This window comes from Punctularia strigosozonata (genome assembly GCF_000264995.1).
Source record: "Punctularia strigosozonata HHB-11173 SS5 unplaced genomic scaffold PUNSTscaffold_8, whole genome shotgun sequence".
NCBI classification, from domain to species: domain Eukaryota; kingdom Fungi; phylum Basidiomycota; class Agaricomycetes; order Corticiales; family Punctulariaceae; genus Punctularia; species Punctularia strigosozonata.
In genome coordinates, this window is record NW_006767440.1 from 1497968 (window position 1) to 1521536 (window position 23569).

General features: G+C 56.0%; 8 protein-coding genes across 8 annotated transcripts; 6 read left to right on the forward strand and 2 right to left on the reverse strand.

Annotated features, from left to right (window-relative positions):
* The first annotated feature begins 167 nt into the window (after nucleotides 1–167).
* PUNSTDRAFT_104276 (uncharacterized protein) lies at nucleotides 168–2689 on the forward strand. The gene is made up of 6 exons (XM_007385092.1): nucleotides 168–445; nucleotides 528–871; nucleotides 928–1147; nucleotides 1200–1962; nucleotides 2019–2353; nucleotides 2418–2689. Exons 1-6 carry the CDS (start codon nucleotides 220–222, stop codon nucleotides 2651–2653), a joined length of 2124 nt encoding a protein of 707 aa, XP_007385154.1. The 5' UTR covers nucleotides 168–219; the 3' UTR covers nucleotides 2654–2689.
* Nucleotides 2690–2808: 119 nt separating this feature from the next.
* PUNSTDRAFT_88848 (LETM1-domain-containing protein) lies at nucleotides 2809–5188 on the reverse strand. Its single transcript, XM_007385093.1, has 5 exons — nucleotides 4667–5188; nucleotides 4464–4607; nucleotides 4275–4409; nucleotides 3063–4209; nucleotides 2809–3010 (listed from the first exon to the last, which is right to left on the reverse strand). The coding sequence occupies exons 1-5, from the start codon at nucleotides 5096–5098 to the stop codon at nucleotides 2898–2900; spliced, it is 1971 nt and encodes a 656-aa protein (XP_007385155.1). The 5' UTR covers nucleotides 5099–5188; the 3' UTR covers nucleotides 2809–2897.
* Nucleotides 5189–6396: 1208 nt separating this feature from the next.
* Nucleotides 6397–7455, forward strand: PUNSTDRAFT_69537 (kinase-like protein; the record flags this gene model as incomplete). Its single annotated transcript, XM_007385094.1, has 5 exons — nucleotides 6397–6635; nucleotides 6689–6830; nucleotides 6887–7162; nucleotides 7218–7306; nucleotides 7365–7455. The coding sequence occupies 5 exons, from the start codon at nucleotides 6397–6399 to the stop codon at nucleotides 7453–7455; spliced, it is 837 nt and encodes a 278-aa protein (XP_007385156.1).
* A 1037-nt stretch (nucleotides 7456–8492) lies between these two features.
* On the forward strand, nucleotides 8493–11307 carry PUNSTDRAFT_144502 (uncharacterized protein; the record flags this gene model as incomplete). Its single annotated transcript, XM_007385095.1, has 6 exons — nucleotides 8493–8802; nucleotides 8864–9430; nucleotides 9480–9517; nucleotides 9574–9638; nucleotides 9692–9816; nucleotides 9880–11307. 6 exons carry the CDS (start codon nucleotides 8493–8495, stop codon nucleotides 10095–10097), a joined length of 1323 nt encoding a protein of 440 aa, XP_007385157.1. The 3' UTR covers nucleotides 10098–11307.
* Nucleotides 11308–11803: 496 nt separating this feature from the next.
* PUNSTDRAFT_104284 (RabGAP/TBC) lies at nucleotides 11804–14877 on the forward strand (the record flags this gene model as incomplete). The annotated part of the gene is made up of 11 exons (XM_007385096.1): nucleotides 11804–11900; nucleotides 11962–12091; nucleotides 12148–12261; nucleotides 12316–12441; nucleotides 12495–12562; nucleotides 12621–12893; nucleotides 12953–13171; nucleotides 13219–13249; nucleotides 13300–13411; nucleotides 13461–13918; nucleotides 13975–14877. Exons 1-11 carry the CDS (start codon nucleotides 11860–11862, stop codon nucleotides 14875–14877), a joined length of 2475 nt encoding a protein of 824 aa, XP_007385158.1. The 5' UTR covers nucleotides 11804–11859.
* Nucleotides 14878–15138: 261 nt separating this feature from the next.
* On the reverse strand, nucleotides 15139–16556 carry PUNSTDRAFT_53347 (uncharacterized protein). Its single transcript, XM_007385097.1, has 4 exons — nucleotides 16352–16556; nucleotides 15658–16301; nucleotides 15247–15597; nucleotides 15139–15188 (listed from the first exon to the last, which is right to left on the reverse strand). Exons 2-3 carry the CDS (start codon nucleotides 16185–16187, stop codon nucleotides 15555–15557), a joined length of 573 nt encoding a protein of 190 aa, XP_007385159.1. The 5' UTR covers nucleotides 16188–16301; nucleotides 16352–16556; the 3' UTR covers nucleotides 15139–15188; nucleotides 15247–15554.
* A 1888-nt stretch (nucleotides 16557–18444) lies between these two features.
* On the forward strand, nucleotides 18445–19138 carry PUNSTDRAFT_70405 (uncharacterized protein; the record flags this gene model as incomplete). The annotated part of the gene is made up of 3 exons (XM_007385098.1): nucleotides 18445–18498; nucleotides 18558–18615; nucleotides 18690–19138. The coding sequence occupies 3 exons, from the start codon at nucleotides 18445–18447 to the stop codon at nucleotides 19136–19138; spliced, it is 561 nt and encodes a 186-aa protein (XP_007385160.1).
* A 232-nt stretch (nucleotides 19139–19370) lies between these two features.
* PUNSTDRAFT_121189 (succinate dehydrogenase) lies at nucleotides 19371–23196 on the forward strand. Its single transcript, XM_007385099.1, has 11 exons — nucleotides 19371–19560; nucleotides 19614–19669; nucleotides 19733–19910; nucleotides 19967–20516; nucleotides 20566–20865; nucleotides 20916–20965; nucleotides 21019–21422; nucleotides 21476–21593; nucleotides 21649–22516; nucleotides 22572–22593; nucleotides 22659–23196. Exons 1-9 carry the CDS (start codon nucleotides 19447–19449, stop codon nucleotides 21796–21798), a joined length of 1920 nt encoding a protein of 639 aa, XP_007385161.1. The 5' UTR covers nucleotides 19371–19446; the 3' UTR covers nucleotides 21799–22516; nucleotides 22572–22593; nucleotides 22659–23196.
* Nucleotides 23197–23569: the final 373 nt, after the last annotated feature.

Here is a 23569-nt window from a genome sequence, read left to right on the forward strand (position 1 = left end):
CAATCCGTCGGTTCCATCGCTTCCCCATGGCTCTGTACTTCTCTCGAAAGAACTCGATGGAACCATGGCTTGATTAGTATGTATTCTGTAAGTTAAATTCGCACACAGCCAAAGATCTCGTTACATAGTCTGTAGCGCTCGCTGTACATGGATGGTGGTTAGTTCACGGTGGGAACTTGCGAGGCGCATTTCCTCCTTCTCTCTTACCGCCACTCCAGCATGTCGGCCGGCGGACTCTACGGTGGCCTGAAGTTCTCTTCAGGAGCAGCAATCTCCTCTACCATCTCGCAGGCTCAGCCGAACGACAAGAAAGACGACGCAGCGGCTGCGCCGACCCTACCAGCCGCCTCAACCTCCGAAGCGACCAGCGCCGGCGCCCCCGCTCCCAGCCCGACCGCTGCGGCGCCGGCAACAGCATCAGCGGCAGCGACCAAGTCCACAGCCGGTATCTTTTCTTCTCGCTCTGCGTAGAAACGCACCCGTGACCGTTTGTTCTGAAATCTCGCTCTCCGACCCGGCTCACAAAGGATGGTCCGCCGCGCTCGCCTTCGCGCCCGTGCGCCGCAAGCAAGCAAAAGCCGAGGTCAAGCCCTCGATACCGCTCGGGGCATCGATTGCGTTTACGCCACCGTCTGCGGCATCCGTCTCGGCCACGGCCGTCATTTTCGCCGAGCCGCAACTCGTGACGCCGGCGGCGAAGAGCGTGGAGGCAGAGGCGGCACCGGCGCAACAGACGCAAGGGTGGGGAAAGAAGATCAAACCACCGTCGATGGTCCTGGACGAAGACGTGAATGGCTTCCGGGTGCAAAACAAGGGTCGTCAGGGAGGCGGCGGCGGCGGCGGTGGTGGTGGAAAGCGAAAGGGAAAGAAGGTATGTAACGTCGTCACCCCGATCGTACTCGAACTGAATTGGATGCAACTCTATAGAATAAGAACGCTCATCAAGTTGCGGTATGGGATCCACTTGAGCCATACGACCCGAATCGGCCCAACGACTACAATGAGTTCAAGATGTGGAAGCAGCGCGAGCGTGAGGATCGCCGCCGACGTGCAATCGAAGAGCGCGAGCGCAAGCGGCACAGACGCAGCCTTAGTTACTCCGAGGATGAGGAGAGTGGTTCCGAAGACGAAAGGCCAAGAAAAGCTGGTACGCTCTCTCCGTACTATAAACCTCACGAGATATTCAGCAAAGCCTTTAGGCCGATTCATGGAGGATGACTACGACGACCGTCCTCGTGGGCTCGGTGCATCCGCTCCGTCGGCACCCGTCGTTGTGAGCAAGGACATGACCGGCGATGAAGCATACCAGCGGCGTCTCGCGATGTCCCAAGGATTGTCCAGTGCACCGCCGCCAGATATGACCGGTGACGAGGCTTATCAACGTCGGTTGGCCATGTCCCAGCCGGGGTTCGTAAAACCTGCCGCTCCGCCGACGGCGCCTGTCAGCGGGACCGCCACGCCCATGGAGGACGATGAGCCCGCCAAACTATCCACGAGCGAGACAGCTGGCCCGGGGGTTTCCCCGCCCCAAACGGCACCGACCGCTTTGCCACCTCCTGGCATACCGGTGACTATGCCTCCTTTCCCCCCGAGTGCCGTTGCTATCGCGAGTGTTATCCCGCCTTTCCCGCCCAACATACCGATGCCGCCTTTCCCTTCCTCGGCAGGCATGACAGGACCTCCTTTCCCATCCCCTCACACGCCTTCTGTTCCCTCGTCCGTTCCGCCTATGGCAAGGGCACCCGAGCTGGAGGGTGGAATCGAAGAAGAACTGGGCTTCAACCCGTTCGCACCGCGACCAGCCCCTCCCCCTCCGCCGCCTGGGGCGCTGGACGCGGCAGTGCAGAGCAAGAAGAACGCTGCTGCAGCGATCGCAGCGAGGTTAGCTTCGCTCGCTCCTGGGGGCAGCGGGGGTAGCGCTGGATCTGCATCACCTGCACCCGCAGACGAACCCGTGAAAAGGTCCGTTCCGTGTCTTCATCCATCGATGCCACGAACACTGATATATCTTGATGCAGACCCGACCCCGCCGGATTCGCCGCCCGTCTCATGGCCAAGTGGGGGCATAAGGAAGGGCAGGGTCTCGGCGCGGACGGCCAAGGCATTGTCAATGCGCTCACCGTCGAGCAGGTCTCCGCCGGAAAGGGGAAGAAAGCGGCACAGGCACAGGCACAGAATGGAGGCAAGGGGATTGGGCTCGCCGGGAAGGGGATGGGGAGGATTATCAACGACAACGAGGACGCGAAGACGAGGGAGGATAAGATGCGATTCGGCGAGCCGAGTAGGGTGGTCGTGCTCACTAATATGGTGGGGCCGGAGGATGCGGACGATGAAGATTTGAGAGGCGAGATTGGTACGCTCTTGCTTCAGCTCCCGTCCGCGTCCTGCGTTAAAACGACGCGTTTTCTTTCTTTCAGGCGATGAGTGCTCGAAGAACGGGACAGTTGAGCGCGTCGTCGTGCACCTCCTCAGCCCGCCACCCGAGAACCCTGAGGAAGCTGTCCGAATATTTGTTGTGTTTGCCGGACCAGCTGGCGCATGGAAGACGGTGCGCGAGCTGGATGGGAGGTACTTCGGTGGTAGGACGGTGAGGGCAAGGTATTTCCCAGAGAAACACTTCAACACGGCTTGGTGGGACGCGCCGCTTGCTTGAGTGTGTTATGTTTGTTTCCTTCTTTGCATGTCCCTTGCTATACTGTAGTGGTCCGTAAAACGGCCTTGCTGTGCTCGGCTCGCGAGATGCGTCATTTGCGCATCTAGGAATGCAATTCTTGAGTGCGTGACGCCCACAACTGTGATCTGTCCAGAGGGCAACACATCCGGCATGGAACGCAAAGGGTGTTTATGTTGATCTATGTCTATGGCACATCCGATAGGCTAGTACTTTTGCGAGCAATCTACTCGTGGTCTTGCACGATGTCCTCCTTGCGCGGTTTGCTGACGGGTTTGCTGTTCATGATTTCCTTGCCCTGGCCGATAATGGATTGCGTCTCGTCGTCGAGGAGTGTGCCTATGATTCATCCTCAGCTTTGCGATTCTAGCAAGGAAGAGCGAAGACGTACCCAAGCCCTCCTCGCGGACCAGACCCAGCACATGCTCGAGCTCGACGTATCCATCCTTGTCCACGTCGAGCTTCAGGATCACCTTGTGCGCCACGTCTTCGTCCGGTCGATGCTTGATCACAGCCAACGCCTTCTCGAGGTCCTGCACAGAAATCCTACCCTGGCTGTCGCATGTGATCATCTGGAGCGAGTTGCCGACGCGCTCGTCGTACGCCTGGATCTGCTGGTCGATCTTGGTGAGCATCGAGCGGATGCGCTTGGTGAGCGCGCCCGAGGGGGACTTGGGGTCCTCCTCGGCCTGTAGGTTCTCCTCCATCAGCGCGCGAAGCTCGGAGCGCTCCTTGAGGACGGAAGACTTGGCAGAGAGGATGGAGAGCGCGGCACCGAGCTCCTTGAGCTGCTCGGTCGTCATCCGCGCGTCGTCCTCCGAAACTTCCTTCGGCTCCTCCGGGCGCAGCTCGGACTCGGGCAGAAGCGACTGCGCGAGGCGAGCCTCCTCTTCGCGCTTGGCGCGTTCGTCGGCCTCGCGCTTCGCACGGCGGGACTCCTCCTCTTTCTCCTCTTGCTCTTCCTCGTCCTCGATCAGCTCTTCCTGCTGCTGCAGCACCTCGAGCTTCTGCTTGTAGCTCGCCTTGTCCGAGTCGACCTCGAGTTCGGCCTCATTCAGGAGGTTGTCGGGCAGGCCGCTGAGCACGCTCTCAAGGCTACGGACGACGGAAGTCTTGCCGTCCTCGTCTGTGCCTGGCGTGCGGTCAAACTGGAAGGCGCGGCCGAGGACGAGGAGGACGCCGCTGACGCGGTTGTGGAGGTGGAGGTCGATCCAGGTGGTGAGCTCCTCGCGGAGGCGGGCAGGTGAGACGCCCGAGGTGCGGATGCCGCGCGATTGGCAGGCGGCTTGGAGCTCGGAGGTGGAGAGCGAGTCGACGCCTTCGGCATTGATGAGCTGGTCGTCCCGCCGGAGCTGGGTGAGGCGGGCGCGGATGGTGCCACGGAGGAAGTTGTCGGTCCCGAAGGCATTGATGCCCATGTAGCGGCACATGGAGACAAGCTGCGGCCGGGAAAGGTTGTCGAGGGTGAGGTCATCGTCGAAGAGGCGGGCTACGGAGATAATGTCCTGTGCGGAGGGTGACTCGCCGGTCGACCGCAGCTGCGGGTGAGGGTGTGATGTCAGGTGGGAGGCTCTTTGTTCGGTGGCGGGGGACGGGGACGTACCTTCCGGAAGAACTCCTTGAATGCATCGCTACCAACGATGTGCGCGTTGGCCTTGAGTGGCGATTCGCGGAGGGTTTCTTGAAGGAAGTTGGCCATGTCTAGACGGACGCGAAGCAGCTTACGCTGTTTCTCTTCCTGCGGGTAGAGTAAGCTTAGATTGTGCACGGCCATTGGTGAGAACCAACGTACCGCTGCAAACTTATCTTCGAACGTAGAGGGAAGCATGTTAGGGAAGAGTTTGAGCGCCACGGGAAGCAAGAACTCCATGAACGGCACGATGACGAAGACCGCAAACGGGATGAGACGCAGGAGATCGGATGTCGTACGTTTCAACTGTGGATGTCATCGTGCGTCAGTTCGTGGGGGAATGCGAGAACTGTATGTATTCTGACCTGCCTGCGCTCACGTCGGGTCAAAGGCTCGCCCTGCAGGATCTTCCACTGCAACCTGGACGAAATTCGGACCTCCCTGACGAGCAGCTTCGAGCCATTCCAGTAGTGGGCCGCCTCGTGCTTCACCTTGCTCCATACGCGCGTGGCGAGCGGCTGCTTCGGGGGCGCAGGTGGACCGGACTTGCCCTCCGCGCCCGTAGACGGCTCGGAAGACGAAGAGGGTGCGTGGGTGCTCGCAGAGGCCTTGCCGGAAGGCGGAGGCTGGGTGCTCTCGTGCCGTCTTTGGAGCGCTGAGTCGGGGCGCAGGAGGAGAACGATGGGGAGCGCCCTCGCCGAGCCCCGTCGGCTTAGGGCCAAGGACGCCGAGCGGGCAACGGCGAGGCTATGGGTGCGAGTCACGGCAGACGATGAGCGGGGCAGCCATAGCGACATGTAGAGATTATTATGGCCAGTCAAAGACCGCCTTGCAGAAGCGAATGTCGAGTGTAGCGTAGGCCAGGGCGCGAGTAACGAGTTGGTAAGATATGGTCTGGCCGAAGGGGAGGAGACGCGGAGTGCCGAAGCGCGTCACCGAAACTTCACGTCGGCAACGCGGCCGTATGCCATCCTCATCCCGTTTCACTGCATAGATCATTTCCACGAGCATTCATCGCTACCTGCATGCACCGATACCTGCATAAACACGGAGTATCGATAAACAAGGCACTCCACCATGACTCGAAAGATGAACCACACTCTCATGCATCATTACTGGACTTGACGACTGTATACGACGGAGGCTGTTGGACTGCTCGAGCCTTGCATGCCGCAACTTTTGAAACCAGTCAAGGGTGTGCGAAGCTAGATACACAGCACCGTATCACCCGCTCTGGCGTTATTTCATCACTTTCATCGGGAAGCATTGATACTTGACCATCAGCGAACACCGGTTAAGCACTGGAAATCATTCATGAGCGCTGAGCGTTGTGCAATATGGCACAACCAAGCACAGGCTCCAAAACGGATATAACGGAACCAGTACATCTCGTATACTTTAAAGATCGACTGAGGTTGGCTGGATACCCCCCTCTCCCTCGTCCCGAGTGTGTTAACCAACCCTTGTTATAATCCTCGTTTCAACGAACATACGACGCTCTGCTACAACGATGGCAGTCTTCACAGGGACCTCAGACAATGATGGGTCGAGGGTTTGCGACGAAGAGGACAGCGACACCAGGTCGTCGCTTCCGATTTCAAGGCCAAGTCTTGCCGTCAAAGGACCTAGGTTGCAACCTCTTCGCATTGAAGAGCCCACGCCTTCGCAACTTCCTCAAAGGACGCTCCCCATTGGGCCATGGCGGAAGGAGCTCGATTTCGCCCGTCCACCCGTGGGGGCCATGTACGACAAGCTCGATACCTTCTTTCCTGAGCATCAGCTCGACGAAACCGTCATCGAATCGCCCGTTGGTGGCGCTTCGCCGGAGAATCCAGTCGCCCCCGCGTCACCTATGGCCTCCAAGAGCTTTCAAGGCAAAATGTCCCTCAGGACGGTCGCTGCAGAGCAAAGACGCCGCCATGAACTCCCTTCGCATATGTCCGAAACTATGCCACGTCGCAGGAACGTCAAGTTATGGGGGAGGAAATTGAACGAGGTTCCGCTAAACGCGGGATCTGCCAGCGAGCGTGAGTGGATGCCTCATATGCGACATCATTTCCTTACCTGGCCCTTTCCCATAGCCATCTTCAAATGGATGCGCGGCGAGCTCATTGGGAAGGGGAAGTACGGCCGTGTCTATCTAGCGTTGAACGCTACCACCGGCGAGATCATAACGGTCAAACAAGTGGAGTTATCACACACTATGGCCGATGAAGAAATGGACCGGGCCTGCGTGACGGCGCTGAAGACTGAAAGCGAGACACTCAAAGATCTAGACCATTCGCACATCGTCCAGTACCTCGGATTCGAAGAGACTCCAAATTTTTTGAACATGTTAGCACTGTGTATTCTCCTCACGTTACAGTGGTTGGCTAACTGTCTTGCAGCTTTCTGGAGTATGTACCCGGTGGATCCATTGGGCATTGCCTGCGCAAGCATGGCAGATTCAAAGAGGAGGTGACGAAATCGTTTACTGAGCAGATCCTTACCGGCCTGGAGTACCTTCACTCAAAAGGCATCTTGCACAGAGTCAGCTATTTCGTGCTCTTTTTTGGCTCGTACTGTTTCGCTGATCGCGCTCGTAGGATTTGAAGGCGGATAATATCCTTGTTGAAGCATCAGGAGTGTGCAAGATTTCCGACTTCGCTGTTTCCAAGCACATGCAAGCCTCGAATGTCCAAGCGGCACACTCGCCGCTAGTGGGAACCGTTTTTTGGATGGCGCCGGAGATTGTGAGAAGTGGAAAGCAAGGATACGATGCTAAGGTTGACATCTGGAGTCTCGGATGCGTGGTGCTCGAGATGTGGACCGGCCGACGTCCGTGGAGCGGCGAAAGCGAGGCGATTGCGGTAATGTTCAAGGTAAGCTAAGCTGTGAGCCGAAAGCTGAGACGTTCGTCTGACGCACCTTCTTTAGTTGTACAACAAAGAAGCGGACCCTCCTGTCCCCAAAGATGTTGTTCTGTCCTCTCTTGCGGATGACTTCCGCCTCAAGTGCTTCGCGATGTCAGTGTGATTCATCCGCATGGCTCATTATTGAAGCTGACTGATGTTCCTACACCAGTAATCCGGAGGAAAGAGCGTCCGCAGCGGAATTGAGGTCGCATCCATATCTCGAGCTCCCTCCGGATTGGGTATTCAAGGGTTTCCAATGAGTTGTTGCGACCCAAGTCAATCCCGTCCGTTATCCGTGACTTCGTGTTGTGTCCACTCCTCATTTTCTGATTACAGCCGTTTTCAAAAATCATGAGCGCGGCACCAGAAACGAGATGCGCGTCGTGAATGACCCCAAAGCTGGGTTTGCCGCCAGCACATTGTGTTCGACGACGAACTCTACGATGATGCGCCCTAGGATAGCATGGAAATGATCAAAATACGCGTGAGGAGCTCAGAGGATGATTCTGAGGAGTGGTAAACATGATATTCAAAGGTATTAACGAGCAATTTCCCAGTAGCAGGCAAGGATAGCGTCAGTGAATGTGAACCATGAGTATGGATGCTACATCCAGCAAATCTGGACACAGTCCAGCCTCTGTATGATCAAATATGTGTCCCAGGAGTCTACCGATGTTTTCGACAACGAGATGTTTGGGAACTCATCGTCGACTCGTCATTGGGGAGCATTGGGTAAGACCCTTATATTAGGGTTACTGCCAGCAGCAGCATGGCTCACTGAGGGGCAACCATTGTACAAGTGTACTGCTCCAAATTAAGGTGTAGCCCGCTATCAAGAAGATCCCATAGGCGAGTGGAAGTTGACAGAATGGGTGAAAGACAATCCGCCGGGAGCATCAAGTTGAGGGAACCAGAAACCCCCAGAAACATTGCACATCGTATCTCGAGCTCAAAATCGGGCTAACCTTTGGCTCCCTTATGCTCGGGCACTCCTCAGACCACAACAGCAATACGATCCCGTCTAAATGCCTGAGCTGGCTGACCTCCTGAGCTCGCCGGCTCGCTGATCTGGCGGTAACCCTACTTTAGGGTCGTTCACGACGCGCGTCTCGTTTCTGGTGCCGCGCTCATGATTTTTGAAAACGGCTGTAAGTATTGCGTCGTGACTCAGTTCCCCGGACCCCGTGTGATACTTGTGTACAGGCGCCCGTGGCAGTGCAATCATTCACGAGAGGTTTCCAGCTGCCACTGCTGCCAATATCGTTGTCCATTTGTCAAGTTATATTTCTACGAGGAGATGTCGCCGACGGCGGTAGAAGCAGATTTACACGATCCGACCAGTCGCTCGTATAGAAAGGCGTTGCGAAAGCATATCAAGACAACGAAGAAACGGGACCCCCAGGTCAGTCAAGACTGGACACCCTTTCGCGCCGCAGAGAAGCGATACAAGGCCCGCTTTCCACCACCAAATCTCGACGACGTGCTCGATTTGGCTGCTCTGGATGATGACCGCGAACTAGGATGCTGGAGGGGCAATCCACGCGCTATTGAAACGGAAGCATTCGACGCTGGGAGTAGACGAGGCTACACCGTGCCGTCTATCCCTGGTAAGTCCTGATTACCTATGAATCAAGTAGGCGGATTGAGGACGAGCAGGATGACTAACAGGGCTCGTGCTGTTGCCATCATTCATATCTGCACCTGAGCAAAGGAATCTCGTGAAATGGGCTTTGCGAGATCACGCCCGCCATCCAAACCCGACCAACCTTGACGCACACTATGACATGCCCACAGATGGGCTCTGGAACACGTATCTGGCCGATCCGGAGAGTACAGCACCCATAAACCTTCTTGCGTCAACGTTTACGGCGCCTCCACCGTCCTCGGCATCTCCGTCCGGACCACGAGAACTCGTATCTAACCCTCCTGCCTCTCCCTCGTCTCTTCCGGAGCTGCTTTCGATCCCCAAGCCCGCGCCGGCTCCCTCCCTTACGGTACCACCACTTCCGGCCTCGCAGCTGCTCCCGAAGCTGAGATGGGCGAACATCGGCTGGTTTTACCATTGGGGGACCAAACAGTACGACTTTACCAGAGGAAAAGGCGAAATCGCGACACCGGTGCGGAAGCTCTGCAAAGACGCTGTTGCGAGCGTGCCTTGGGAGAACATCTTTTCAGGCGTCCATTTGGACTGGGGTGCAGAAGGGGAGGATTGGAAGGATTGGAATCATACATACGGTAGGTTGTCATCCCCGACACATTCTCTTTCAATGACCCTATTTCTCAGAACCCGACGCGGGTATCGTGAATTTCTACCAGACGAACGTACGTCACTCTCGTTCTGCTCCGGAAGGATCACGCTCTTACAAACAGCGCCGTAGGATACGCTGATGGCTCACGTCGATCGCTCCGAAGTCTGTGCAACGTCGCCTCTCGTTTCAATCTCGTATGTCGTTCTTTTGTTAACGGATATCTGACATCTCACCAGAAATCTCTCAGACTCGGGTGCGCAGCCATATTCCTCATCGGCTCTGCAACTCGAGACGATCCCCCGACGCCCATTCTACTGCGTTCCGGTGATGTTGTAATTATGTCCGGACCCCGATGCCGTCGAGCCTATCATGGTCCGTATCCTCCTCCGCGTGTTTTGATCCACCTCCTTATCCATATTATGGACGTTCATCCAGGTGTCCCTCGCATCCTAGACGCAAGCTTACCCGCGCATCTTTCGGCGCCTACCGCTTCTGAAAACGAGGATGAAGAATGGCTTCCGTACGCGCGGTACCTCCGTACCACCCGGATAAACGTTAACGTGCGACAAGTGTTCCCCAAGGGCTTCGATCCCAGCGCTGTACTGGGGCCTTGTCTGGCAACACTTGACGTTCAGGACGCCCATAACCGGTGAACCGCTGCAATTGTCGGCAGATGCGCATGAGGGAACGGGTGTAGAAAGACGGGGGTTCAATTGGCATGGATTCACCACCTCGTCGATCCTGAATGATCACTGGCCTTGGTTTCTGGTGGACGGTGGGGCATCGTTTGGCCTTGTCGTGGCAAGTCACGGCCCCAATGTGACCATGCCTTTCTATTCAACCCAGGGGCAACGGTGGCCATGGCTTGGGGCTCTTTTCGGCGGCTGAGATCCAGGCTTCGTGGGCCAACAAACCAGGGTTGTGGCATTCTTGACTTCGAATTAGGCCACGCCCGTCGCATTCAGCGCATTGTCGCAGGCTTTGCATGCGGGACACGATCAGCGGACGCTATAGCGGATTGCAACGTTGTTGAGAGACTGTCCACCACGCATTTCCCGTTGCTTTGCGGCTCGACAAGATATAAACTCCCGCCTTCTTCTAGCATTCCCCTACCTATCCCCTATATCGTTAACGCGAGGACAACATGGAGAACTGCCCATTCTTCCAGCCTCGAGCCCGACCGCCTCTGCCACCCTTTGTATTCAACCCCCCTTCGCCGAGGAGTGTATCCGACATCTCTTCGCCGGGATCGTCAGTCACAATGACAACAGAGCCGGACAATTACTTCGATCCCCATGTCTCGCCGCAAATTACCTTCGAGCAGGGGCGGTCTGTGTCGTACACGCCGCCATACACGCCAACTTACACACCAAGGGCTGCATCCACACTTCGCAACTCGATCACGCCGAGCGAATTCATCGAGAACGGAACGAGACACGCCGCTCAACTGAGGTCAAAATCCAGCCGGGCCTCACTAGGACGGCGTACGTCCGGTCTCAGTCTACAGCAGCACGCCATGAAGAACCAGGCTTGCAAACATTCAAGTCGGGAACTCTCGTCGCGACAGCGATCTGCAGGGGCTAGTCCGTACCCCGACGCGCCTGCGTTGGCCGTCTCACCCGCGAGCACTCCGACGTCAAACAACGAATTGATGTTCACCAACCTGCCCCGTGCTCAGTTCGTACCACTCACGCAAGAAAATCTATTGGTGCATGAGCAGAACATCTCCAGTCGCCTTTACTCCCAACATGCGCCTTCCCACGACAAGCGCAAGATGGTGTATGAAGCCTTTCGTTCTGCCGTGCAGAAGGACCCCGTCCCCCGAAACACGAGGTCTGAATCGCTTGAAGCCTGGGACTGCGTGGGCTGCATGGCGCACCCGCATGAACACTGCCCCGCGCACTGCGGGGAGTCGGCCATAGACTGCACCTGGCGCCGCAGATGATGCGACGCCCAGCCCACGACGTATCACGGTTGAGCTTCCGTGCTTTGCCTGCTTATGCCCTTCTCTGAGTTGACTCGGTATGGCATGGCAAGCGTACATTATCACCCCCATGTTTCCGCCTGAGGTTCTCCGCGGCCTGAATGCTACCATCGCTATGTAATATAGACATCGTCCTAATACAAATAGAAAGTAGACAACTATGCCTCGAAAGCCCCTTCCAAATTGAAGCAACCGAGGACCACGAGCATCACTCGCGAACACGATCCGTCTGGCCGAGTCTCCTCCCGGAGCCACTGCCACTATATAGAATGCACTTGGATCGCTTCCTCATATCTGCCTTGCATTAGCGCTAGCAGCTGCATCTTGCGTTTGTTTCTTTCGTTGACCAGCTTGGCCGGCGCGAGCCCGTGGATCGTATTCGCCCCTCCGGCCAGGTCGCTGAAGTTCGATTAGCGCTGACAGCGGACACCATGGGCGACGCTCATCCGCGTGCCAAGGTCGACGAGATCAAGTCGGTGACGGTACTCTCCATGGGGGACGACGTTGACATAGGCGTTGTTCCTGCCCTATAGGGCGGTGTACGATCGTCTTTTCAACTCCTCTACGAGGTTAGGAAAGATCAAGGATGCCGCTTTAGGTGGTCGCTTGTTCGCTCCCGCCGACGACGGGCATGGGGTACCAGGACGCAGTATTGCTTGGAAGGTATCGACGCAGTCCTGCTTAGTGCATTCATCGACTTGTACTCAGCACATCCTTAGCTGTTTCTGATTCAAGTAGAACCTCTACAGCCTGACCTACCGCTCAGCCAACTGCCATACCTCGACACATTGCAGCGGTCTCGCAAGGAGTTCGTGGACTTGATGATGGAAAAGGTGTGCTAGGTCCTCAAGTTTATGTATAGTTTGCTACTAAATACCTTCGTGAAGATGCGTGCTCCAGATGGCAGTTACGAAGACGGATTCATCATTCCCGGAACGCATGCATCCCCACCACGCATCAATCGTTCTACCAGCAACCTCGAGAAGAACAATCCTTTGAGCTTGCATGACGAAGTGAGCCTTGTGCGTCCTTCCAAAACCAAGAACACATCAATTGATCCGTACAGAACCCGTGGAGAGATTGGTTCGCTGCTATTGAGCTTCGCAAGACCATACTTCAGGATGTCGAGCGCACGTTAGTGAGCCGTGCGGCCCCCGTCGCTGTTGCTAGCATCAACTAGATACCTAATTAGATTTCCGGATCTCCTCTACTTCCGTGACCCCGACGTTCAAGCCCAATTGACGAACATATTGTATCTTTACTCGGTACTCCACCCGGACATAGGATATCGGCAAGGCATGCACGAGCTTCTCGCGCCGCTATACCATGCCGTCGATTTCGATTCGCAACTTGAAAACGATTCATCGACTAACGACGCCACGCTTGCAGAGTTCTGTTCTCGGGCGTGGGCGTCTGCCGACGCTTGGGTTTTGTTCTGTGCAGTTATGAAGGGCGTTGGCCGATGGTGCGATCTCCCGAGGTGTCCCTGGGCCAATGCATACATGGCTGACATCCTTATTCTAGGTACGAATGGCGAGAACCGTCGGCTTCGATTACTGGAGCGTCCCCACTTGGATCACATGTTCAACTGAACGTACCCACCCGTCAGGCGGAGATTAAAGCCTACGTTGCTCCCGTAGTCGAGGCTTGTCAACGCGTTCAGTCAACATACCTAAAGAACGTCGATCCCTTGCTATGGAAGAGCATGCAAGCAGCTGGGATTGAGCCCCAAATCTACGGCATGTGAGCAGCTTGGACTACCTTACATCACACAGTCTGATTTCAAGTAGACGATGGTTGCGACTACTGTTCACGCGCGAGGTACGATTCCATATCGTGAAAATATGAGCCACAGGCTCATCCTTGTATAGTTTCCCCTTGAGGAAGCTATGATTATGTGGGACGGGCTTTTTGCTTGTGACTCCTCTTTCGACCTGGCGCAATGGGTATGTGTTGCCATGCTAGTCCGAATACGCAACCAGTGTATGGAAACTTTATCGCTGCTGCCTAAGGTCGCTAACGCACTCGGCAGTGATACCGGCGGACTATACCGGACAGCTAACATTCCTCCTCCGATACCCTGCCCCTCCTCCGCCCGATGCCGATAATCCGCCCACATCTCACCCCATCACGCTTTTACTTCGACAGGCCTTGACGCTCCAGATGTCTCCCACTCCGTCAACAGGCGTGTCGGTTGTCCTCGAGAATCGCAATCTACTCAATATTCCCATGGACGTGCCAGAACCTCCGCCGCCCCCTGTCCGGCGGCGGCCCGGCCATGTGCAGCGAGGCCAGTCCATCTCTGCCTCAGAAGCCTCTGGGAGTACCGCCCGCCAAACGCCTATATTGTCGTCCGCTACCCACGGACGGCAGACTTCCAGCCAGCAGAGTCTCGGATTACCGGAAACATGGGCCAAGGGAATTCTAGACCGGGGAGAAAGTCTTGGTATCAACAGGGCCAATATCTTGACCGCAGTGACCGAATTTCGAGTAAGCTCCGTAAGCTCCCTCATGCATAAATTTCAAATATTGACGAAGTCACACAGCGTAACCTCCCAGAACTGGCGGCCCAAGCAGCGTCGTTCGTCCGCACACCGCTATCCCCCAGTCAGCAACACGATACATTCCCTCTCGCTGTCGATCGCCCAGTCGAGGAGCGACCTCCCTGGGAACCTCGGACCAGATTTGAGATGGAGCGCGAGATCGTCCAGCTCAAGTCTGCGCAGAAACGTTGCGGAAAGGCTTTGCAATGGGTCGTGGACGCCCTCCTGCAGGACGAGGAGAACAGCACCGATTCGGAGAAGGTTAAGAGCATTAAGCAGAAGAAACGGGATGCGTTGGAATCGCTGGCATACGTCAGAGACATATTGAACGGAAACGTTGCGGACATCGAAGACGATCGGCTGGTCAGCGAGGAGGATCAGCGGAGAGCGAAGGAGGCAAACAAGCAGATTGGTCCCGCGATGGGTCCCGCGCCGCAAGCTACCACCGCGGTCGCAAAGCACATATCGCCTCCGCAGCCCGCTGCGCCGCTCCCCCTGCCGACAGTCGAACCACGCTCTCCGGGAGGCCGCACAATGGGCCAGCACCCAGCTTTCGCATCTTTTCCTTCGACAGTTTCCTCCTCGCCGCCTCGACCTACCAGATCGAGTTTGGCATCGACCAACGATCAGCTGCCGCGTGGCGCTTCAACCCCGCTTAACTCTCCTCCCGTACCGAAATCGGACAAGAACGCCACGGCTTTCGCGCCTTGGAACTACACGCCGTCTGGTTTCGCTTCTGCTTCTGCTGTGGTTCCGCTTCCACCTCCAGCGTCGGTTGCACCGATGTCTCCCGCTACTCCTTCCGGGATGAGGTTTCCTACCATTAATGCCGCGCCACCCGCCGACGCAGCGGATCGGGCTTCCCGGCGCACGGTATCGCATGATCCCTTGGGTGCTATTCCTTGATCTATCGCAACAACTTGGAAATATGTGTCGGATATATGAGCGGTCTGCGGATGGTGATGGTGTATTATATCCGATGTATCACGTAGACTAGTTTTGCTTAGTTTTTTGCATTGGCTCATATCGGTTGCATGCGGCTGTCCAATCAAGAGCATGAAGCTGTAGTTTGTACTTGTGTGTCGAGGAAGTACAGCGGGCTGATAAAGGCGTGATCGATCTCATCAGCTCTTTGGTCTCAGCTTTGACCTTCACTCCCTCCGCTCAGTTGCCGCATACCTGACATGCAAGACAAGTCGTCCGCTGGCGGGCTGATGGTACGACATCCCCCTCAAAAATCTGTGTTCTGCATTCATTAGCATGCTACAATTGCAGCAACCATATACTTCTGGTTTTCGGCGCCGGTGGCGATAACAGTTGTCACTTCGCCGTTCAATCGCCACTCATCTAGTGCACTCACGGTCGCTCTAAATCGCCTAGCACTCCTCCAGACTCTGAATGGGTCAGATCCTTGAGATCGTGTATGATCGTCGCGTTGCCGTCGTGGGTCTGCGTGATTGCCAGACGCCGGAGGTTCATTCGGGCCAAAAAGTCGACAGCAGTCAGAGTGGCTTCTATGCGAGCAATACAACAAGCTAGCTATTCCATGCTTTGGTATACAAATGCTCAATATAGCCGTGAAGTCATGCGCGCGGGGACCCGCGGGTAGCGCCACCCTTCCCTCTGGTACGAACCTTCGTCTTCTTCTTCCCGCCACTCGTCTTACCTTCGGGCATATCCTCGCAGTAGTCCCCTTTTCGATGTCGCATGAGCGCATCATCGCGCGAGAACCGCTTTTTGCACCACTCGCATTGGAGATGGTCGTTGTCGTCGCGCTGGTCCTTCGGTATGCCGGTATGCATGAAGGAATCGAAGTGTCGATTCAAATCCGACCGCCGCCCAAAACCCTTGTTGCATTTCGCGCAGTAAAAGGGCTTTTCGTGTTCGGCGACGTGAACTGGCTCGACAGTCTTCTTCGGCTCGCTTATGCGCGGGCGTTTCTTCGGCGCCGAACGGCGGTGGCGGGCGCTGCGTCCTATAGCCGGCAGGTAGTCGTCCTCGTCCTCGTCATCTTCGACGTCGTCAAGCCTCCGCTTCCGATTGTTGGATGCCGTCTCAGCCTTCTGGACCGCCTTCTGGACCGCCTTCTGGACCGCCTTTTCCAGCCGATGTGAACGTCGGCGGACTGATTCCGTCGAAGAACCCCCGAAGAGGGCAGAGGGCACGTCGGGTAGCAAGGAGCGGTCGTCGGCTTGGCCATCGTTCGGTGTTGACATCGTCGACTGCACCAACAGCTCGGTATCGGGGGCTGGGCCGCGTTTATGACGGCCAGGTGGCCTCGCGTTTTGTCCGTTCAAGCGGGCACCGTGCAGACCAGAATGATCGACACGGTGAGTGTCATTAGATGCATGCTGGGAAGCATGCTCAATGAACTCATCAGCGCCGGAGAACCGTGGCGAGGACTGCGTGGAGGATGACGATGGTACGGAAGACTGGGCGATCTCCGACACGGAGTCGTCCCAAGCTGGACCGGGGGATGCGACCTGTAACATACAGTGAGGTTGACTATATGATCGTTGTTCGTCCGGCATACCTCGTTTTCATGTTCATAGTAGTCTTGAAGCTCGTCGTTGAGATAAATTGGGTCGATGAATGTGTGCTCAGGGAGGTTGAGGCCAAAGTCGAACGAGTTCTGGGCCGAAAGGCCGTCGAGAGAACCAAGACGCGCTAGGCGTTTACTGCAATCGTCGTACATGTAGTGGTCCCTGTCGGGCGGTTCATTCATGTTAGGCGAGCGATAGCTGACGGCCCTTTCATCACATACATTGGGTTGACCGTCTGGAGGCCCGAATCGGGGTTGATTGTGGTATGCGATGTAGAAGGCACGTTGAGCAACGAGGAAAGCATTGACGACATCGCGGGTCAATTCAACGGTAAGGAGGAGGGGTGGAGTATCCGAGGCGACTTATGTTTCTTAAAGGTAGGCAGCTGTGGTCTGGAGCCGTTGCCATTTTCTCCCTTTGTCACCCCTTATTCGCCGGATGGAAACATGTAGGTCCACTACGGATATCAGCGTCCGGCTAACCGAAGTCGAGCGGAGTATGTTTTTCAGGCTTCCGAGTGCTTCCGGGTGGTTATTCGAGGCGCCCATACCGCGTGTATGATATACGAGCTGGCGATATTATGCGCGTGTGCCATCCGATACCAGGAACGGCATCTAGCCCAGTCAACTATGACTCTGCGCGAGTAACGGATGGTTCGGGAGCGAAACACGTTGGCTCTATGGCCTCGGAGCGACGGTCATGAGGATGAGAACTGGCTGTGATAAGCTTGATTGTGAGTGCTCCCCAAGAGATCGATGCCTCAAGGACAGCTTCACAGCTCCGACGACCTCCATGCCGCCGACCGTTAAGGGGAAGCTGGAACAACCTTCTCACGCAGGCTTCGCGACCGTGCGACTTTCGATTAGGGGCACCTCGGGCATCCTCTGCCCGCTGCAGAGGGTCATATTTTCTTGGGCACACTTAAATAATGATGAGTGTACCGCTCTTCTAGCTACAGTCTACTTACAGCCATTTCTATGCTGTGAATCCTCTGGCAGATGCCGTGGAGGCGAGACTCGATCGATCTGCCATGTAAGTTCCCTTTTATAGCTAGCCCCCGAATCACAGGGATTTCTGAATGAACAACAAGGGGTCGACAGCTTCCAGTTACCGCATCTCGATGTATCCTGACGATGACTATCTTACAGATCTCACGGACCGTTCCAATAGGCGCTCGTCTGCGACTCCGACTGTCATTCTATTGCCTTCCGAGATCTCTGGCCATATGACCCTGTGGAGACCTTATTCTTCCGAGGAAAGTCTCGCTATTCTGCGTCGAGATGATCGTGATATCCGATCTTTGGGGCCAGCCATTCCTGTGAACCCCTTGCCCAGTTCGGCAGCTCTACACAGCCGGCGACTACGCGCTCTGCCGAGCCGCCAGGTCGAAGGGTGGGAATCGGGACTTTACTTCTGCGCTCACCGGTGCTATATTGTCCATCGAGTGCGGTTCCCATCAAAGTCTGGACTCAAGTATTATCCGTTCTGCTGCCCCACCTTACGGTCAGCTTCTAGGATAGCGTCACCGCCAGATCCCAGCCTTCCAGTCAGTGGCACTCATTCTCACTTCACGGTAGACCGTCGACAGGGAGGTTGCACCTCCGTTGAAGCTGGCGACTGTTACGCACGTCCGTTAAGTCGTGTCATTCAGGTCAGCGTCAGGTTTCGTTGGTTCGAATGTGTTGTATTTATTCAATGCTCACTTCATAGGATGCTGCAGCCTCTTAGCAAAGGCATGGGCCCGGGACGCCTCCCGGAGGTTCTACCATAGTCACGCTGCGGTGGGCTACAGGCTTGCCTTTGCTATATCCGATTGCACGACGGATCGTGCGAGCCAGGCACCACAGGCGGCCGTGAGCGTAGTATAAAGTATACGCCGTTCCTGTCGAGCGTTGCTCAGAGCCGTCCGGATCGACACCGTTTAGCGCATATGGCAGCACCCGCCGAAGTTACTACTGCTGCGTTAGCCGGCGTCTACGTCTTGGTGACCGTATCAATGTCTTACTTCGATGGGCGAGTACTAATGAGGAGACATCCCTTCAGAACAAGAAAATGTCGGACAACACTATGACTGATAACATCCTGCAGCTTCAGGGCGTCGGTGAGTGTGATTGCTTTTTACGCTCCAAAACGGGGATCTCACTTTGGGGCTCACAAGGCCGGCTGAAACGCAAGGCCGCATCAGCCGCGACGCTCACGCTCTACGTGAAACATTATACCGAGTGAAGCATTATACCGACGGTAATGGCGTCGAGCACCTTGACGTCGACAAGAAGATCGGCGGACTCGAACGAGATCGAGAGAGCCCTCTATTCGGACATGTCATTGGCAAAACCAGGCGCGATCAGGTAGAAGACTTGGAAGACGCTCTTCTGAAAGAAGGTTGGCATCCCGATACGCACTGCGCCATCGAGTCCATTGCTCTGCGGTACTGCCTGGACTATGCATGTGGTCTGATAGATCCATCGGCCAGAAGTCGTACCGCGAGGTTGACTTTCCGACAGAGTTGTTGTTTCAAGGTCATCAATGGAGAGAGGCGTTACACGCGTAGCATGAAGTTCACTGGTCCGAAAGGCGAGAACGTGGAGGCCCGGGTCTGGTATGACTACATCGAACCAGTGTAGCGGTAGATGGCGCTGTCCCAATTCCTAAACATCTGGCAGTGATCCAAAAACATGTACTCTAGCTTAAGATACGCATTTACAATCTTGGACGTTGCAGTCGATATGATATGCTAATAGCGTTGAGGACAAAAGCAGGCAGGGCTTGAAGATCGGGAGCGTCGGGAAAATCCGGACTGCGCGTGACCAGGAAATCATGCGCCTGTGATTGGGCCGTGTCCCGGGGTCGGCTCGGGACGTAACAATCACCTTGAACTTGCACTGAACGACGACCCGGGCGATAGCTGCTCATCGTCAACGACAACGGCGGAATGCTCAGAAAATCTGTCTCGAAGGCGTTCGGCCGTTCAAAGCGGTCTTTTCACTCCACCGCCGCGGCGCGACGGGTCGTCGCAACCAACCCTGTGAAGGCTGAGGAAGTCAAGGTGAATCCGTGTTTTCTCATTGCCCCGGAGCTCCAACTTACACACAGAACCAGAACTATGCTTCGGGCAACTATCCGCTGATCGAGCATCAATACGATGCGCTCGTGGTGTAAGTCGAGGTTCTCGACTCACACGAGCGTATGTGCTGACCGCGGCCTCCTCTTTCGGACAGTGGTGCGGGCGGTGCCGGTTTGCGAGCTGCCTTTGGTCTCGCTGAGGCTGGCCTCAAGACTGCCTGCATCACCAAGCTGTTTCCGACTCGTAGTCACACTGTCGCTGCTCAGGGCGGTATCAATGCAGCACTTGGAAACATGACGGAGGATGACTGGCGATGGCACATGTACGATACGGTGCGTGAATATCACCAGAAAAGCAACGAAACTGTGATCACTCATGGTCTTTATAGGTTAAGGGCTCTGACTGGCTTGGTGACCAAGACGCCATCCACTACATGACCCGAGAAGCCCCTCACACTGTCATCGAGTTGGAACACTTCGGTGTGCCTTTCTCGCGAACCAAGGAGGGCAAAATCTACCAGCGAGCGTTCGGCGGTCAGTCGCTGAAGTTCGGAAAGGGTGGTCAGGCGTACCGTTGCGCCGCTGCCGCCGACCGTACCGGTCATGCGCTGCTCCACACCCTCTATGGCCAATCTCTCCGACACAACACCAACTTCTTCATCGAGTACTTCGCACTCGACCTGATCATGGAGGGCGGCGAATGTGTCGGTGTCATCGCCCTCAACATGGAAGATGGCACCTTACACCGATTCCGCGCGCATAAGACTGTCCTCGCGACTGGTGGTTATGGTCGTGCGTACTTCAGCTGCACGAGTGCACACACTTGCACCGGTGATGGAAACGCCATGGTTACCCGTGCTGGCCTCCCTCTCCAGGATCTGGAGTTTGTGCAGTTCCACCCTACCGGCATCTACGGTGCTGGCTGCTTGATCACCGAGGGTACTGTTTTGCCTTTCACTTTCTGACATTCGACTGATAAATGATATAGGTTCTCGTGGCGAGGGTGGCTACTTGCTCAACTCCGAGGGCGAGCGTTTCATGGAGCGTTACGCCCCGACTGCGAAGGATCTCGCCTCTCGTGACGTTGTTTCCCGGTCAATGACCATTGAGATCCGAGAGGGTCGTGGTGTTGGTCCTGACAAGGACCATATTTACCTGCAACTCAGCCATCTCCCCGCTGAAATTCTACACGAGCGTCTCCCCGGTATCTCCGAGACCGCTGCCATCTTCTCTGGTGTCGATGTCACCAAGGAGCCGATCCCTGTGCTTCCTACTGTGCACTACAACAGTAAGCTGTTGGCCAACGCATATACGCCTCATTGCTGATTTATTCTGCAGTGGGTGGTATCCCCACCAAGTACACCGGCGAGGTCATCACCGTTGACGAGGTTCGGGCTCAAGTTGCTTGTAACACCGCATATATTGACATAATTCGATCCAGAACGGTAAGGACAGAGTTGTACCGGGTCTGTACGCTGCCGGAGAGGCGGCTTGCGTGTCCGTGCACGGTGCCAACCGTCTTGGTGCCAACTCTCTCCTCGATATCGTCGTCTTCGGTCGTGCCTGCGCCCACCACATCAAGGAGACTCTCGAGCCAGGCAAACCTCACCGCGAGATTTCTCCCGAGGCCGGCATGCAGAGCATCGAGTTCCTCGACCAGATCAGGAAGGCCGATGGCCCTCAGCCGACTGCCAAGATCCGTCTTGACATGCAGAAGGCCATGCAAGCCGACGCTGCCGTCTTCCGGACACAGTCCACCCTGGACGAGGGTGTCCAGAAGGTGCGCGAGATTTACAAGCAATACGACCAGGTCGGCATCAAGGACAGAAGCATGATCTGGAATTCGTGAGTTCCTCGGGCCGCACGATTTGTCAGAGCTCTGAAGCATCTCTCGATAGCGACCTTGTCGAGACCCTTGAGCTCCGTAACTTGCTCCAGTGCGCCGTCCAGACTATCACTGCGGCTGCTGCTCGTAAGGAGTCTCGGGGTGCGCACGCCCGTGAGGACTTCACTGAGGTGTGTCGCCTCCATCTTTCCTCTCATCCTCAGTAGCTGAGCAATTTCATTGCAGCGTGACGACGAGAACTGGATGAAGCATACTCTGACATGGCAACACGACGTCAACTCGCCAGATGTCGAGATCAAGTACCGCGGCGTTATCTCCACGACGCTCGACGAGAACGAGTGTAAGTCGGTGCCGCCGTTCAAGCGGGTGTACTAGATAGCAGCGGCGAGAGGGGGCCAAAATTCGACACTCGCATGTTCTGTGTCTACACTATGTAAACCTTCCAACACGTATTGGGACTTTTTTCGAACATGAGACAGGGTCGTGACCTGCAGTACAGTCGGTTGGGAGGACGACCGGGTTCGTCGTGCGAAGTATTCAGGTCTTCGATGCGTTCGTGCGATTGTCGGTCTTGAGCAGTCTTGAGCAGGCGACTTCGAGTGGCGTCCACGGGGCGAAATGCCAAGTATTCATGAAACGTGAACGTTTGAACATCGTCCACCTAAACCCTGCCGATCAGGCTACGGTGTGGTTCGAGTCGGTTTCTCTACCTGTCACACTCACCGAATCAAAACCACATCGAGACCGAGAAGCTGACGGTCTCGCTGCGCATGGCGTGCCACCAACCAGGTGGGAGGAATAGGAGATCTCCCGGGTTCAAGGTCGCGCTCATAGCGCGTGGAACGGCGTTTCCCCAGAAGTCTTGCAGTCGTTCGTCGTTGGGATCCGTCTCGGACGGAGCTTGCGAGGAGACATCGAAGACGTCGACACTTGATGTGTTGCTCATCGTGGGATTCAATGAGTTGACGGCCGGATTGTGAGGGGGCTGCGACGACACGCCGGTGGGTGAGGAGGTGGTGCTCGGGGGCGGATAGGGCAGCATGTGAGCCGAGACGGAGGGAGGCGCGACCCAGACGGTCTTGCTACCTACGACCTGCGCTAGATCTTGGTGACACTCGTATGTTTAGTCGGTGACATGGGACACCTACCGTACAGGTTGAAGTAGGGATCCTGTAAGGTTCAATCAATCAGGCGTTACGGTGGGAATCCCCCGACGAGCATGGATGTGGGCATACCGTATGTGCGGGTGATACGGTGCCTTTAGGCCCTAGCCAGACGTTGGTCACGAGTTGATCCTCATTTGTGGGAGGCTCGTACCCGGGAAAGTCTGGAGTTGGATCCGGGGACGCATATACGTAGTCGGGGATTGCGATGTCGTCCCGAAGGCGGGGGAACTGACGCAAGAGGTTGTACTGGGCGAGGTACGTGGGGCTAGCTTCGTCGGATCGGCATAGAGCGTCCAGAAAGGCGTCGAAAGGGAGGATCTCCTGCTTCCAGTCGTCTGCGCGATAGTCGTTGCCAACCTCCACGGGGACGACACGTCCTGCACCCGAGATGGAGCGCAGATACTGGGGAGAAGACCACGGATGGTCGGTCAAGGCGGGCCAATCTTGCACGAAACCGCGTAGAATGAATGGCCCGGAAGCCCATCCCTTCCGAAAAGCGCTGAGAGAAGGTGCTTCTTCGGGCTCGGGGATGCCCGCTGCAGCGCTGGGAAGCACAACAGAAGGCAGACGTTGGCTGTCGAACGAGCGTTCATAGGGTTCAGTTTCCGTCCCTGGATGACCTCCGAGATGGTGTGCTTGAATGTCTAGGATCAGCGCATGGATTAGGTCCAAGTGGACTGGGGCACCAGCGATGATGATAGCCATGTCAAGGTGCGCAATAGCCTCTTTCGCCAGTTCCTCGGTTACATCGTTTCTTCCAGCTTTCGTGAGGGCGAGGACGATGGAAGCATCCGTGTAGAATTCTCTCCAGCGTAGTCTATCTGTGCCTGCAGCTGCCATCATGCGATGAGACTCGGATATTGCACGCATCAAAGCGTTTGTATCACCGGCCGGTGATCCAAGGACTGCGTCCAGCGCATATACGCCACATTGGGCCAGCTCGCCATAAGCTCCTGATGTGCTCTGAGTGAGTTGCTCAA

Excerpts from the sequence above, each read along its gene's own strand:
- PUNSTDRAFT_104276 (XM_007385092.1), top strand. The coding sequence starts at position 220 with ATGTCGGCCGGCGGACTCTACGGTGGCCTGAAGTTCTCTTCAGGAGCA. Across the intron at positions 872-927 it reads GAAAGCGAAAGGGAAAGAAG|AATAAGAACGCTCATCAAGT; the intron begins GTATGTAACGTC and ends GCAACTCTATAG. Across the intron at positions 1,963-2,018 it reads GCAGACGAACCCGTGAAAAG|ACCCGACCCCGCCGGATTCG; the intron begins GTCCGTTCCGTG and ends ATCTTGATGCAG.
- PUNSTDRAFT_88848 (XM_007385093.1), bottom strand. The coding sequence starts at position 5,098 with ATGTCGCTATGGCTGCCCCGCTCATCGTCTGCCGTGACTCGCACCCAT. Across the intron at positions 4,210-4,274 it reads TCAAGGAGTTCTTCCGGAAG|CTGCGGTCGACCGGCGAGTC; the intron begins GTACGTCCCCGT and ends CCTCACCCGCAG. Across the intron at positions 3,011-3,062 it reads GGTCCGCGAGGAGGGCTTGG|GCACACTCCTCGACGACGAG; the intron begins GTACGTCTTCGC and ends GATGAATCATAG.
- PUNSTDRAFT_53347 (XM_007385097.1), bottom strand. The coding sequence starts at position 16,187 with ATGTCAACACCGAACGATGGCCAAGCCGACGACCGCTCCTTGCTACCC. Across the intron at positions 15,598-15,657 it reads CGACATCGAAAAGGGGACTA|CAGAGGGAAGGGTGGCGCTA; the intron begins CTGCGAGGATAT and ends GAAGGTTCGTAC.
- PUNSTDRAFT_121189 (XM_007385099.1), top strand. The coding sequence starts at position 19,447 with ATGCTCAGAAAATCTGTCTCGAAGGCGTTCGGCCGTTCAAAGCGGTCT. Across the intron at positions 19,561-19,613 it reads TGAAGGCTGAGGAAGTCAAG|AACTATGCTTCGGGCAACTA; the intron begins GTGAATCCGTGT and ends ACACAGAACCAG. Across the intron at positions 21,423-21,475 it reads AGAAGCATGATCTGGAATTC|CGACCTTGTCGAGACCCTTG; the intron begins GTGAGTTCCTCG and ends ATCTCTCGATAG.